General features: G+C 40.9%; 1 protein-coding gene across 1 annotated transcript in view; it reads left to right on the forward strand.

Moving 5' to 3' along the window:
- FAM20C (FAM20C golgi associated secretory pathway kinase) overlaps nt 1-17,273 on the forward strand; it is a 327,251-nt gene that overhangs the window by 273,633 nt on the left and 36,345 nt on the right. Inside the window, exons 6-7 of the mRNA XM_078664903.1 lie at nt 5,258-5,438; nt 16,671-16,780. Coding sequence (XP_078521029.1) covers nt 5,258-5,438; nt 16,671-16,780 — 291 coding nt within the window. The remainder of the gene's footprint in view (nt 1-5,257; nt 5,439-16,670; nt 16,781-17,273) is intronic.

The following is a 17,273-nucleotide window of genomic DNA, read 5'->3' on the forward strand; positions in this document are numbered from 1 at the left end:
ACTAAACTCTCACTCGTTGTGAACTACTGCTGCACCAAAATGAGTAGTCACATATTGACTAATATAAGTATATCTTTGAATGAAATGTCTGGTTCTTCACGATGATGCCTATGTGCATTTCTCCTTGGTGGTAACCTTGAGAAATCAGAATTCAAAAGATTGTATTTTCCTTCAGTCTGACCCTGCCTCTCCTCCCTCATTGCACTAGCGTTTACTCCAAAAGCGCACAGGAGCTCTTTATGAATTGGAAAGTAGAATGGATTCCAAGCCAGATTTGCCATTTTAGTCAGCAAGCAAAAAGGCATACAAAGTGGGCCTGATCTTCCATCAAGTTCTATTTCTGTATTTCTAGCAAAGTGTTGCACATTTATGTACTTTCTGTGCAATCCAGCTGTTAATGCCGTCTGTCTCTATATGTAATTTCATGTTTTAAAGGATACAGCTGCTAAAGTACTTAGGTGCATTGTACCCCATTTCCATGCAGAGCAGAAATGTGCACAATTAACCCCTAAAAGCAAATAAAGCTCTGTGATTTAGGTATACTCTGGAACTTAAGTGTCTCTTTATAGTCCATAAAAGGTAATTGACATTCTCTCCGAATAAATTAATATAATGATAATCCCGGCCAAGTTTGGCCAAGTTTGCTAAAACGTGGCCAGTGATTATTCATGCATTTTACATGAAATATATTTGCAGGTAAATTTGAGGTGCAGATTCCACAACCGTCAGAAACGTTAGCTAAATTTAAGCATGTTGTTCTTTTTAAAGTCATGTGGGAATGGCAAGCACATGCAGAGCATCAAGCACAGTTTCTCATTATTTGAGACCTTCTAGCCCAAAGAGCAACACAGCTTGTGATTTATGTTTTTTTCTCTTGTTTCTATTGTCAAATGAGTACCTATATTACACGCTCTACAAGTCTTTACATCTCTTAGAATAGACATGGTAGAAACACAGTTGTGTTTACAGAAGGGGCCATGTCTCTGTAGTCATTATAGTCCTACTTTTATGTCTGCCGTTAGAGGTGGACTGGAACAGTCAGGCATTGTTGGTTGTTTTGTTTCTAATCCCACGCTAGACACAATAATCTTTCTATTATGCTGTAACTGGCAGGAGGTGTGTGCAAGTACATTCTACACTCCTTTGTTTCGAATTGCACTTTCCCAAAGGGCTTAAATACAACGAATCTACCACCTCATGCATTGATCTGTTTTTCCCACCAGGGCTCAGAATTAAACAATAAGATGCACTCCACTGTCAGAAGCTCAACCAAGGCTTAAGAGATGAAAAACATTACATTATCCTGTGGGATCCATCACCTCCCCCATATGGAAGTTAGTTAACAAAGGAAACCATATTGCATTGCTGTGGAGGGACTTCACCTCCTCAGCAGGGCATATACGTTTATACCGATGATGTACCCCTTGAAACCCTGGACCAAAGTTTGTGAAGATTTGGGGGTTGCATTGAGTCTGAATCATCCAGAATTTAGAGTAATCCAGTATTTATCTGAGTCTAGTAATTAACCACAGGCATGTATCAGTACTTTTAGTAGGATCGTCACCTGAAAAGTGTGAAGAAAAATGTGTGCATTGCATAAAATGAACATATTTAGAGTTCAGAAGTTAGACACATTTCAATGTAATACTTTTTCTTTACAGTTCAAAATATTTCCCTAACAAATGTCTAATTTCTACAGGCCCTGTGATGAACTGGGGTGATTGGTGCACCTTCCATGTAGTCAGCAGGTCTTACACCTGGGTACTTCCTGTGTAAAATTCATAAACAATGTCAGGGTTGTCATTGATCAAGTAATCACATTTACTTGCAGGTGTACTGAACCATGCTTTTTGCATCTCTGCTTTCTTTAGAAGATCCTTAATTTTCTTCCAGTAGACTGACATTCCATAGCAGTTGGGGCTACCTCCCTCTTGTACCCAGTTTATGGGAAGCCCTGTGTCTAGGGCTGATAGAGTCAGTAGTATTGACTCGTACAGACCATAAAACAGCTGTATGACGTTCCTGCAGACTATTCAATTTGACCACATCTCTAGGCATTTAGGAGGCCAAACTGGCTTTCACAGAATGAGGGTAGGTCTAGAGCAGCAGAAACCTCTTGTGTTACCAAGGTCAAAGGTGGTTTTAAATCAACAAAGTTCAAATGAGGTGAATCTCTTTGTCGTCCTGATGATGAGGTATTTAAACAAAATATCAGGGAAAAATATCGTGTGGACAAAATATTGTGTCAAGAATATTGAGGACAAAAATATTGTGAATGTAAGTTTCTATCGCTAAGCAGTTTTACTAGATATGACTCCACATATATGTACCTTGACGATATATATATATCTTCAAGGTATGTAGATGTGGAATTAAGAATAGTAAACCTATGCTTACCTATTTGCACTTACCTTCTCAATATTTTGGTTTTCAATATTTTTGACAAGCTATTCAGTCCACAAGCTTTTTTTGTTTCCGATATTCTGTCAGTCATCCGATGAAGACAAGTAAATCAGTTGATGGCTTTTATGCCATGCATAAAGATCAACTTTAAAATATTAATGAGCAAGGTGCCCCGTGCAACAACGTATCAGATCTCTGTGCACTCTTGCATCTGATCTCTGAGTCTATCACTGTTATGCTTTCCTGGTGCACTTTTAGGTTGTTTTCTGGGTTGTTGGCCCCACTACACTGCGTGTTCATTTGTTTTTGTAAGACCATTATTTTCATTTATGAGTCATCATGATACAATATCTGGCAACATTTAGCATGGAGACGTGGTATATTGTGCTTGCTTTCGCCATTTTTGTATTTTTGGCATAAATGGCATATACCTAGAGTTTGGGTGAAGGAAATCATTTAAAAAAATCAAATTTGCATTCTACATTTGGCTTACTAAAGGATAGGCACAGGTTTCTTATCAAGTCTGGCGACCACACAAGTTCCTGTAAGGCCCGAGTCCTGGCTGGCTGTTTCCTCCTTCCAACTTGCCAGCTATGGGCAAAGCCTCAAGATTTTGAATGGACTATCTCTCCATCTTTCATGTAGTTATGATAATGGACTCTTTTATTGAGCCCTGAAGGCTATTCTCTTCTACTAAATTCATGTTGCTCTTATGTTTTGTCTGTTTTGCTACTGTGGTGCCCTTACAGCTGGGGTGAGCGAACGCTTTCTTTTGTATTGTTTCCAGTGCCGATATGTCTTTGAGTTTATTTACTGTACAATATAAATAAATAATACCTTAAAATGTAATACATGTACCGAAAAGTGTGGAAAATTATTTAAGTATCCCTACTAACTTACACCTAAGTGGGGTTTGACCACTTGTGTATGAGATTTCCCCGACCACACCTATTACACACTGCTGCCGTCGGCCAACGGTCGTCACGAGCACTACCTTGGTAGTGCTGCGCATGTCCGTTGGCCGACGCTGCCCCACCCGTTTTTCGAACGTTCAGCACTGGAGCTGAACGTTCGACGCAGCCAACGGGTTAAATGCAGTTTATATTAAACATTATGACCTTGTAAGTTGCAGTCATGTGAAAAACGTACAAACTTATGGTTCCATTTCAAACACGCCTTTCCGTCTGAAAACAGATGTTTACAGTGGAAATGGCTGCATTCACTTCTGCTTAGGATTGCAAATGGATATCTAGCACTGCCCAAAGCAAACAGTCATTCCTATGCAGTTTTACACTACCACTGCATACAGTACAGTCGAAAATCTCATGCACATGGCTGGTAGTGGGTATTACAGGGTATAGTTTGCCTATGAACACCCGATTGTGTGAGCATTGACAAACTCTCTGATGACTTTCTTTCTCTCAAAATAATCACAGATATATACACTAGACTAGGGTAATGCACATCCCTTGTGAAGGTCAGAAGTGGCAGGCGAACACCCCCAAACTTAAAGGGGTCTAGGTGGACCTGGCAAAAAAAGGAAAAAGCATACAAATGCACAGTGTTGCATGTTTTCAATGTTGAATTACAATGTGCATACTCTGTATGAAAATGCCTATGCCCAAAATTTAATATGACTTTCCCTGGAGTAAGATTAGAAACCTGCTTCTGGTGCAGCTACCTAGGCATACGCCTTGGTGATTTTCCCAAAACTTGTAATTTCAAGTGTGAGTATTAATATAGCCTTATAGCCCGCCGTAGAGGGCTATACCGGCTATTAAAGGCCCTCTCCAGCGTTAAAGGCCCCGAGCCGAAGGCGAGGGCCTTTAACAAGGGAAAGGGACTTTAATAGTGGTATAGCCCATCTACGAAGGGCTATAAGGCTATTAGAACATTCTGTCACTAGAGGACAGAATGTTCTACCAAAAAAACCAAAGCCTTTTGGAAGCGTGAGGGGATTTGAATCTCCCCAGGCTCCCTGAAACTTTTGTTCACAGCCAGAGCTGTGAACAAAGAAACATTGGAGTGTTGGAGCGCCAGGCTTATACCAGCCATTATAAGCCCGGAGCTCTCCATTGTTTTCAATGGAGCTCCCACCATTCCAATGTTCTAATATCCTATATGTACTTTGATGTTCTTTTCATGAATCTGGTCCTTGAATATTTTAGGATTAGATCTATACACCTTTGTAAACAATTTATGCACAAGTTACTCCTATTTCCGAGTTTAATCAGGCGGTGCCAGCACGGGTAAGAGGGGTGGGGTGGTGGGGCAGGAGCGGGGTGGGGGAGAAGTCAACAGACAATGGTATAGGTAAAATCTAAATGAAAAATAAATAAAACCATTTACCTTACGCTCGCTGCATTGCCGGCAATGCGGCGAGCGTAAGGTAAGTGGTTTTATGTATTTTTTATTTTAATTTTACCTATACCGTCGTCTGTCGACTTCTCGCCCACCCCACCCCCACCTTACCGCTCTTACCTGTGCAGGCCACGCCTGCGTTTATGTCATTGTAAAGTATTGCAAATCATTCTGACGGTAGGAAAAATTAGAGCTGTACCAGGTTGAGGTCATATTTAAAAGAAGATGTGGGGATATGAAAGATGAATGTTATTTGATTTAGGAAAGCAACGAATGGGAAGAAACATTGTGTGTCTTGGCTCTTGACTAAACGTATTTCTGTCTTTAAACTATTAGTGAACCTACCAAACATTTAATTCCAGATATTGCTTATCTTTATAAAAAAATATTGATATTATATCTTAGCAAGAGCAGAACATCGCATCGAGCAACCTGTGACTTTAAGCTGCAGTAGTTGCATCAATAAGTAATGTCTGCACATGTTTTCTTTCAGCCAACAACATCTGTTTCTATGGAGAGTGCTCCTACTATTGTTCAACGGAGCATGCGCTGTGTGGAAAGCCAGATGAAATTGAAGGTTCTCTTGCAGCCTTCCTCCCGGATCTATCATTAGCTAAAAGAAAGACCTGGCGGAATCCATGGAGGCGCTCTTACCACAAACGCAAGAAAGCTGAGTAAGTATGAATGATGGTATCCTGTTGGTAAGAGAGAAACAGACATTAGGTTCCACCCGAGACTTTTGGCTGCTGTTGAGAAATAGCCCCTAGGACACTAACATTTAAGCACTGAAATAAAATGTGTTCAGATATGGCATGACCATAAATTACTAAATCTGTGAATATAGTTTAATTATGTGAAGTTCCCTAGAGTGTAATGGCAGGCTGCACGTTGTCAGTTTCAGAGACACATTTTTTATAATAATGAATTTATAATTTTATTTGGGTCACTAAAATATTAATTCGGGTTTCCTTCTCATAAAAATGGATCACTTACAATTTATTAGTATATGGGATCATATTATATGTACAGTTTGGTTATATGGGTTTGCAGGTCATTAATGACTGTGCCAAGAGATGCCCAGTGATAAAGCATGTTCTTGGGCGAATACGTGTCCTAAGAACCACACAGTGAGAATCAAGCGGAAAAACAAGACACCTGAAAATTTGCCAAAATCACTTAACAGTATCACAAGATAACTCTTACAGCCGCAGATTTATTATAAATGATTTAATCAACCATTTTAATGAACTAAAATAAAATCCAAACCAGCAAGATGCTTTTGGTGATTCTGCTTAATATTTGATATTTTGGAGAGAGGAAATAAATTGATTGTGTAGACAATTGAAATATTTTGTTTTGCTAATGTGATATATCTTAGAGTTTAATATCGTCCAGTTCCCTCATAGACAGTAATTACGGCAAATGAAAATGTTATTTCGTCTGCAGGTTTCGACAGCTGTTAACCACCCGCCAATAAAACATAATTCATTGTAACGTTTCTTGGCTTCTTGAAGGGTTTCTCCTGTCTGACTCAGATTATAAAATGACATCAGTCTTGTCTGTTTCCAGTAATCCTACAAGCCTTTACTCACTATTCCTTGGAAGACTGCACCACCTAGAAGAGAGAGGATTGCGAGCACAGGAGAGGGTATTATGGGTGGTGTCGCTTTGTGACGTGGGCATAAAAGTCTATTGTACTCTTACTCACCTTACTACTTTAACCGTACTGGGCCCTTCACAATTAGTCAGTATGAAGTGTTTCTATTACCACAGGGGCAATGATCCTCTGATCAATCTTTCTCCGCTGATAGGAGGGGTGGAAATTAGCAGCGGTGGTCAGTGGAGGTAATCGCGGTGGAAGTCGACAGACAACAGAATAGGGAATAATAATAAATAAATCATATTCTGTCATCTGTCAACATCCCCCCAGCCCTGCCACCACACTAACCTAAACGGACAGCTGCTGGAAATTAGGGTGTCCAAACTCTACATTAACTGTGCAGTGAGGGCCATTAATCAACAGCCAACTCACAGATCTGAAATCAGATTTAGATACACCACTCTTATGACCATGCTGTAGAAATAAAGAACAGCAACTGGAAGACTCGGCCTCATAAAAAAGTTACGTCGAGTGAGGATTATGCAAACCAATAGCTCAGGAACTGCAACATAGAATAAAAGAAGTAAAACATGAAGTTCTGATAGAGCTTGTTGATCCTCTCTACAATGCATTTAAAACATAATGTCAGGAGCTCAGTTTAAATGGAAGAACCAACAGGACTCAATAATAGACTCAGACAGAATTAGATTAAATTGGTTATTGTATTAAAGAATCAAAATTCATTAAAATAAACAATTTCTCAAGGACTTTGGTCAAGAATCTCACAGCTTGCATTAAAACACCAGTTAGGTAAATCCTTATTGAGTGTTTATAAAGTTTCGTTTTCAGAGATACAGAGTCCTACCACCATTAAGGCAGAAGGATTGTTCAAATTTCTAACAGCTCAGGTCCTACGAAATAAGGTGAAAGGTTCAGACTTAAAAATCATTAAGGGCGAGTCCATTAGCTTAGAGCTAAATATATAAGGGGAAATTGACAAATAGAAATGGTTTGGCAATGAAGGTCTCAGTCCATCAGCTACTGATTGTAGCATCGACAAACAGTTCAAAGTAAACGATCGATCAGTACAACATCCGGGTCTCAAGTAGGAAAAATCAGAATAGAAGTTGCATGAAGAAGCAAAATGAATGGCGTTCATTGCCCCTCCTTTGGGGTTTCTTCTTTTATAGAGTTTTAGCAATGTCCAGTAGCGTGGCATCACACCACCATGGTTTTTAGAATATCTAAATTTCCAAATAGATCATGGCATGAACTTTTACTGCAGAGATAATAAAAGTCCGGGTTGAAAATATGTACAGTCTAGTGCCCAAACAATGCTGCCTTTTGCACCTGGGCCCGAGCTACCTTTGACTTGCTTTCTCTTCTTTGTAGCTCACAGAAAAGTCAGACAAATGGTTTTCAAACATTACACACACTAAGGGGCCGATTAGGATGGCGGTTTTTCCGCATCCTCCGGGCCGGCGGAAGTGTCCGCCGGCCTGGAGGATGCGGAAAAACCGCGGCGGAGACTCCAAAGACCCACCGCCAAATTAGGATGGCTGGTGGGTCTGGAATTCCGTCCGCCGCTTTTCCGCCGCGGTCGGCTTCCGACCGCGGCGGAAAAGCTATAACATGGCAGGCGGTGTCTATGAGACACCGTCCGCCATATTATGATGTTTGTGTAAATATGCTTTTCCACGGCGGCTTTTCCGCCATGGAAAAGCATACGGACATTCACTTTGGGGGCCCGTTGCGGGCCCCCTGGGTGAATGGGGGGTGCACATGGGGGGTACCTATGGTACCCCCCAGCATTTGCGTACACAAAGCAGCAGGCACCGTGCGGTGCCTGCCGCTTTGTGCATGTAAATGCAACACATGCATTTTTAACATTGCGGCGGGTGCAGCTTGAAGCTGCACCCGCCGCAATGTTAATAATAGAGGATGTGACCGCCACCCTGGCGGTCACATCCTAATTGCCATGGAGGGACCGCCGCTGCCCATGCGGACGGTCCCTCCTACTCAGGGGTGGCGGACGGACGCAAGTCCGTCCGCCATCCTAATCGGCCCCTAAGTACTAAGCAGTGGCAAACAATGAGTTGCAGTACAAAATAAGAAGATAACCCCAAAATGAATACCAATTAAAAGCAATGTATTATATTCCTTTGAAACAGCAGTGGTGGTCTGCAAGTAGGAGTGAGAAAAACATACTATGTGCTTTTCCATGTGACTGTGCTTGTTCATGCGCGCATCTTTCCCCCAATTGAGCTTTGAGAGACAGTAGACCGGAGGGAAGTCTGTCCCCTTGGGCTTTTGGGATAATCAAGTGTGGTATAGAGATCTGGGCTGTTTTGGGCTACATCTCTTAAAGGATGTAGCCCAAGGGATAGATGCAGTGCCATTTTGGGGCTGACATTTTATGTTAGGTGCACACGGTAGGAGGCCCATAGAAAGGAAAGAGATTGTAAGAGAATTTAGCTGTTGATTTGTAGGTAGGTGAGCTTAGTGAGTTAGCGCCCTCGCTTTAGTAGTGGTTACGCAAGTGTTTACCTGTAGAATGGTATTGTGTTTTTATCTAGGAACCTAAATCGATATTTCTATTTTATGCCCTTGTTCGGCTATAATCAATAATATCCCTGTAAAGGCATAGCGAATCATATCCATTTTAGTCGTAGCCCATGCAGTCACATTAAGCAAGGCTACTTCCCCGGACTCCTAGAAAGCACAACGAGTTCTTTAAACAAACCAAACCTCCAGCAACCTGGGAAATCCCCCTTGCTTTTGTTTTGATTTCGTCCTAGAACTCCTGTAAAGCACTGTAAGAACGGCCAGTTCTTAGTGACATCTTTATTGACGTCTTATGTCCAACCTTACGTCAAACCCGGCACCTTTCAGGTATAAATATACCAACGTTGCCTTAAGCAAACACGCGGTGGTGGTTTTGGAGCAGAGCAGCTATCTACTTGCCCGAGAGCCCAGCTGATGCGAGAGCCCACGGACGCTGCCCCTCCCTTTTGACGCACTGAGAGAGACGCTGTCTTTTCTCCTGCCGAGAAATCCAGCTCCGGTGTTTCCAGATACCTTCGCGGGTTACTGGGATATCGAGTCCTGAGAGAGAGATACAAGACCTCCTGCTTTCTATTTACCCAGGTACGGAGCTGACTAAACCCTTAAAGAGAATTCTTGAGTCAGATTCTTGGCAAACCCAACTTAACGTAAACTGCTACTTACTTACTCATTCCCACGTATTAGGCTTAGGTCAGGTACACAGGGGTAGGCGTATTTAGAAGCACCAGTTGAGTATGTTAGTCAATGTATATATGTATATATATTTGATCTATTTTAAAGTATCATATGGCTAAGAAACCATATCAATACTTTTACAGTATTATTTTATAATCCTCCTTTTACTGTACGCACTTTACTTTACTATAAGTATTGCAATTGTGGCAATTCATTTCTCTTGCATGAGAAAGAAGACTGCTCAATAAATTACACCTTTTATTGAAAACGCCCGTCTCTCTTTTCTCTGCACTCTGGAGAAACTAAGTATGCAAACTTGACTGAGTGAAATAGCTGTCTATTGTTTTCACACGACTCTAGAGATACACTCTTATTCTGAGGGAGCAAAGTTGTCATGTTATATGGTTGTCGGAAGCTAATCCCTTCTTGTCTAATCAGGAAAGTCAATTCCTTCCTGAACATTCAAGAAAGTTTCTAGTGACCTCTGAGCTAGCTGGCAAACCTAATATAGTTAATAGAGACCTAGATAACCTCAGTCCTACGTCTACACTGCTGAATATATTATTCCAATGCGCAGAGCCTATTGGGAATATAGGAACTACACTACATGGCGCCCAACGTTTGGTAAGGCGATAAATCTAACGCAAGACGTTAGAGTAACTCAGTCGTGCTTTTTCACACAGACCCTTTTTCCCGTAAATACTCCAAAAGACGTCTGGAGTGGGTAAAAGGTTAAAATCCGCCGGAACTTAGTAGGAAGAGATTCCTATGTATAGTTTTTGGTTTAGTCAACGTTGAAGGATACAGTGTTCCGAAATATTGTGCACCTAAGCTTTGTTTCCTTGAAACTTGATCTGCAACAAAAACGTTTCTGCCAGTAAAATGGGGGAAAGTGAAGACGAAAGGGAGGCAGCTAGAATAGCAGCTCGACTCCTAGAGGATAACACAAGTCTCCTACAGGATGACCCGAATGCTATAATCATTTCGGTCAACATAAGAAAAACTATAACTCTTAAACTTATAGAAAATGGACTGACATCCCAAGGTGGTACAGTCATATTCGTGGTAGAGGCCCATGAATATCGGCAGACAGAGGTATTCTACTCATGGATAAACTTTCCAGCAGCAAACGCTGTAACACACGAATTCCACTATTACAAAATAGAGGATCCTCCGGATGAATACACTCCTTTCGAGGAGGTTGAAATCCCATTAAAATACCAAGAGCACCTGCTCTGGTTTAAAGGCGCCCTAAAACATAATAATCACATCACCAGGCTCGGTCCACTAGGTAGACCAGGAGCAACGTGGCCGGTTCTAGCCAGCTACACAGCACATTCAGACATCGAAAAAATGTCAGTACCAGAACTTTTAGTCCAGCTAAAAGTAGTAATTAAAATACATAGAAAATTAGTCCAATATGTAATGCGGACTTCAACAGTCCAACCAGCTATTAACATTCCACAGCTGACCCCTCATCAGGGGAACACAAACAAAATTACACCACAGAACATACAATCATGTCTGGGTAAAGTACCCGCAAAACGGGAACAAATTCCATTCTGGTTAGCACAAAAAATAACTCAAATAGAGGCAGTGTTTCCGGATACTACCCTACTGAGAAACACAGAATTCTGACTATCTGCCTTCCAATGGGGATCGCACCACATGTGGAGGACTGTGACACTTGGGGCACAGTCTTTGCTTCCATTTACACAAAAACACATGGTGTTCCGTCCATGGCGATAATACCAGATGTACTAAGACAGATTCAAAATGAATACGGTCCAGAACCTGCTTTAACTCTGGGTATGAAATTACTGAAAGACTTCAAGCAGGTCTCGGCTATATTATTAGCCAACATAAATGGAGAAGCAGCATTTGTGGCGATCCACCAGAAATTGAAAGAAACAGATATAGCAGACCAACCAATTGAACTTGCCAGAATCATAGAAAAATCCTTTGAAGAACTAGGAAGAGATAGTTTGGGTGGGAAACCAGTAAAACCCCAACTAACTGAAAATCCTGAAAATATATTTATTAAAAATAATCTGAACACTCCAAAAAAGAGCTGGGATGGAAATAAACAAGAACTGCGGGTGTTTGAATGTACTCAGTAGGTTTGATTGTATTGATATGGAGGATGTAGGCGGTTATTTATATTACATGATTGATATTGTTGACCGGTGGCAGATACATGCCCACTTGGGCAGAATTGTAAAGTTGTTTTGAATTTGATTTAAGTTCATTTTAATTTGAAATTGAAATCTTGATGTGTCTCCAGAGGCTTTTGAAATAATAATATTTATTGACATTGCAATATCTACTCACACGGGCAATTCATAAATACTAGGACAATATTAGATGTCAATGATTATTATCCAGGATTCCAGGATTAGACTTGGGGAACTACACCACATGTGTCTATGTATATATATATATCTATATCTATCTATATATATATATATATATATATATATATATATATATATATATATATACACTGAGTAGTTATATTTAGGTCTGCTTTTCCAGAATAACTTTGATGGCGATTGACAATTCTATAACGGTGATTGATTATTGATTAGTGTTGTAAGAACTATTTCAGTTACAGTAATTTGGACTTTGTGTCCTTATAACAGTACCTCCGCAGTTACTTAGAATGGAATATCCTATGAGATTAATGCAATCTAAGTGCATGTCACTTTAAAATGGTGAGATAATGAATTTGTTAATAATTATATTTTTTCTTTATTATCATCATGTTGCTGATGCAATTATAGATGGATATATATATATATATCCATCTAAAATTTCTTCAAAAAGAAGAGACAGCAGACAGCACTTACGAGAGAGGAAGATATCTTGATTTAATAAAACGAGTTACAGGTGCAATGGATGTGATTAGGCTTGCACATTGATCAACATTCAGCATTCCGGCAGCACTTCCGTGTATTTTGAACATATGATCAACCGATTAGTTCATGGACATCAAAATAGGATATACATGTATATATATATATATATATATATATATATATATATATATATATATATATATATACACACACACACATATATATATATATATATATATATATATATATATATATATATATATATATATATATATATATATATATATATATATATATACAAAAAAGAAGGAGAGAACTCTGGGTAGGTCTCAGTTTAGGTGGAAAGCAGCTCCTGTTAGAGCACTCTCAACACCAGCGACACTCTAGATCTGCTCACCTCAAATGTCTGTTTTTCTATCAAAGTTTTTAAGCATAGGATTAGCACAGTGCTATCCACGCCGAGATAGAAAATGGCAAAGTCTTTTGCCATTTAAACAACAAAGTCTTTAAGCATAGGACTAGTACAGTGCAGTCCTTGCCGAGCTGTAAAATAACAAAAGCCATTTATCACTCCAGGCACAATATTACAGCTTTGAATTGGTAAAATACCAACTCAAGCCAACCTGAAATGAGTAAAAGCAACCCCTATATATATATATCCTGGTTTCTTGGTGTAAATCCGTTCCGCTGTTTTCGAAAACTTTGATTTTATAGAGGTGATTGGGTGGTCTTGAAGGGGGTTTAAAAATAGATATATCTGGACTGTCGGTCTCCAGATATGCTCTGATAGGCCACTTTAAAGGGGAGTAGCCAATCCTGATTGGCTGTCTACCAATCTAACAGTATGTGTGGCAGCCATTAGAGGATTTATAGACATGGTAACTGCAGCCTGAAAATTAGTTAAAGAAATATATAAAGGACCGGGGTGAATACACTCTGAACCCCAAGGGGCAACAGTGGTGGGCAGGGCTGGATTTAGTGCTGGTGACGCCAAGTGCGATAATGTTTTTTGGCGTCCCCCCATCCATGACGGAGGTGGTGACCACCTGCACCACAAATTCTCTCACCACCACCTTTTAACATTGCCCCTCAAGTCCCTATAACCTCTCTCTTTCAGATGCATTTAATTAGTTATATAGCACCACTCTTACCAGTGTAGGGTGTCAGACCACTTTGCATCACACACACATTACACAGAGACAATCAATCAAAGGTGTGTAAATCCGCATATAGGAAATGTTACATAAAGCAGAGGACTAGAAGGTGTAGGAGTGATGTCATCCATACTGATAGGCAGTATAGTTTAAGAATGCATGGTCTGGAGAAGCACAAACTCATAATTGAAAACGGAACACCATAGTTGGGGGTTCTTTTTAATATGACAAATTGATTTCTACCTAAATGTACCCTTTTTTACAACATTAATTTATGCACTGATTTATACTTTGCAGTGTGAATTCACTGTTCTATATTAGCATTTTCACTTATAAAATGGAAGTAACAAAAGGATTAACCCACTGACCTATTTACATTATAAACACTTTGTGATCTGCATGGTACACATTCTTTGCAGCAGGCATATTAATTTTCTGTGCTATCTTATGATCATTCAAACCTCAACTAGACAAAACTCCGATCTCTCTCCAGCAAGAACATTAATCACCGGAAGTATTTTGACATTTTTATTCTTGCCTGGAAATTACTGGAGGCAAGTAAAATGGCAGCAGGTGCTTTTAAACCAAAATGAACTTGCAAACACAGCACCCCCTGGAGTCAGCATCTGGTACGGTGTCACCAGCCGCACCACCGCTCTAGAGCGGGCTCAGGTGGTGGGCCCGATGAGATCTCTTCTTAGTTAGAGGGCCGAAGCATGGACATTTTGTTGTGGCTGCCATTACAGGAATCAAGGCCATGATCCCCATTGAAATGCAGTGTAGTGAATGGCAGGTTTTGAGAGTCACAAAAAGTATATAATGTAAATCATTTATTGGAGGTACCATAGTAATTTTAGGAATTGCGGTGTGTTCTGTGGTCATTTTACCCAGTGAACAATGTTCATCTGATGTTATTTGATGACCCATGCTTGAGGGAAACTGTTTTCCCATGATTTTCTGATAGAGGTTATGCGAGCTACTGCTGAAGCTAAAATGAGAGCACAGTTTCAATAAAGTCTCACAATCTCCCTCAGCCATGTGAGAATAGTCTGACATTCTGAGAAAAACATGTACCTCCAACAAAAACAGCAGTCTGTCAATTAACTCCTCAGTGTTCCTCCGCAGCTTCCCTTAATGTTCTAATGACCAACTATAGTGCTAACTATAGCTGTATTTATGACAGAAGTGAAGCAGACATGGAGACATCTTGATGGTTTCAAAGCTGTAAATCTTAAAAGCATTTCCTTCAGAAATTAGCAAAATGAGGGGGTTAATTTTGTCAAGGAAATTATGGTCAGTGCTTTAGCAAGCTAAAATACGGACACATTTTCGAAGAGTTCTCAAATGTTTTTTTCATTCATGTCAGTAAAACAATCTGATATGCAGACTGAAATATGTACTTTCAACACCAGCAGTAGTCTGTAAATTCACTTCCTTGCGTGCTAATGCAGCTTTGCACAGTGCTACAACAACTAGAGCACTAACATTTGTGTTCATGACAAAAATGTGTCACACCTGAAACGATCTTGATGGAATCAAAGGTGTAAAACCTAAAGTATTTCCTTTAGAAAGTAACAAAATGAGAGGGTTCTTTTGTCATAGAAATTATGGTTAGTCCTGTATAAAGCTAATAAGGACAAGCAAGTGGCAGGAACAGGGGCAAAAAGCTGACCATGAAGGGCAGACTAGCAGGAGCTGTGGCAGCAGGACAGATCACACAGGGCAGCAAGGTGGGGACAGATGCATGCACACAGAGAAGTGGCGAGGTTTCGAGGCGTGGCAAGCTAACCACAGAGGGCAAGCTGAAATGGGAATGACAGTAAGTTGACCACGGAGAACAGAAGGGAGGCAGCAGGGGCAACAAGATGACTATTCAGGGCAGGCCGGCATTGGAAGGGGCAGCAACACAGACCACATTGGGATGGCGAAAGAAAGCAGAGGCAATGACAGGGAGAATGGAGTTCAGTGGGAGGGAGCCTGGGGCTACAAGCTAAACATGGAGGGTGGGCGCATGAAGAGCAGAAACACAATGAACCGTCAGGCGCGGCAAACACACGTAACAGTGGTGAGGCAGCGGGGCGGGACAAGTGGGGGGTAAGTGGACAGATGACGGGATAGGGAAAGTAATATTTAAAAAAAACACCTTGCGCAAGGTAAGTGGTTTCATTTATTTTTTATTTGACTTTCTCTATCTCGTCGTCTGTCCACTTCCCCACCCTCTCGCCCGCTTGTGCAGCCGCACCTGTGAACAATGGAGCACAAGAGGGAGAGGACAGGGCACACAATGGAGAACAGGGGCCAGGGTGGAGGGATGCAGGGCAATGGCAAGGCAGCAAGCTCACCATGAAGGGCAGGGGCAACATACAACTGTGGGCAGGAGGGAGGGGGCAAGGGCATTCACAGAGAACATAGGGCAGCAAGTTGACAATTCAGGGCAGGACTGCAGGGGCAGCAATCAGATCACGGAGGGCAGAAGGGAGTGGGCAGGGGCACACAGATGGAGTAAGAAAGGCAGGCAGGAAGGGGGGAGGGGAGCAAGCTGCCACTGAAGGCCAGGCTTCTGTGGGTTGGCCATCTGCAGAGAGTGGGCCTAGGAAATACCTTGATGTGCACAGCCAAAGGCTGTGTGCAGTTGGAGTGCTTCCTATATATGACCAAAAATCCCCAAAAATTCACTTCGAAAAACAAAGGTTGAAGCAAAATGTTATAATTAGGTATGGTATTAATTAGGTATGGTATTATGATCTTCCATTTCATTAAAAAAATAGCCAAAAAGTCGCTGAAAAAACAAAGGTTAAAATAACCTTGTTGTTTGGTTGTGAAATAGGTTAAAAACTAACATTTAGAAATCCAACAAAAGACTGATATTCCCGTTATACTTCAATGAACTAACTATAACTTGTGCCCCTGCCATGCACTGCTTGTGATCTAGCTATTTTGTTTCGAGAACAACTAAAATCTGAAAGCTCTGAGGCTTCTCAAGCAATGTTCATTAGCAGGTAATAATATCTATTCTGTAAAATAAATGCCTGAAGGCTCTTGTTGTCTTTGCAGATGGGAAGTAGACCATGATTACTGCGAAGAGGTCAAGCAAACGCCTCCCTACGACAGCGGGACCAGACTACTGGACATAATGGACATGACAGTTTTTGACTTCCTGATGGGTAAGTTTGCTTCCGGCTCAATTAGATGAACTATACAGTGTAGAGCTAGACATACCCTCTGCAGGAAATAATTGCAAGTTGTGTACATTTAAATAATTGTTTATACACATGCATCTCCCAATTTATGAAATGAGGTGTAATGATTTGCATGAGCAGTGTCATTAGGACAGGACAAAGCAGCCGCTGGCAAAAGTCAATCTCTGATCTCTCTAAATGGGCTCCTGTATTTTAAACATGTATTTCCTGAAAGCACTGCTAACGTTACAGGAATTGCCTTGTTAAGTGTATGTGCTGCCTGAAAGATGTCTGGAGGTAGCACGCTTTGAGAATAATGCAATGGGACAGTTGCCATGACAACAATCCTTTCATGGCAGAGATAATGTAATTGTGTGGACCATGCACAAATTCTCAGCGCATACGTTTCTGCTGGCTTGGCGCGGGCAGTGCTCTATATTGTGAAATGGATGGACTTTTCTGATGTGCTTAATTCCTG

This window comes from Lissotriton helveticus, chromosome 10 (assembly GCF_964261635.1).
Source record: "Lissotriton helveticus chromosome 10, aLisHel1.1, whole genome shotgun sequence".
NCBI lineage: Eukaryota > Metazoa > Chordata > Amphibia > Caudata > Salamandridae > Lissotriton > Lissotriton helveticus.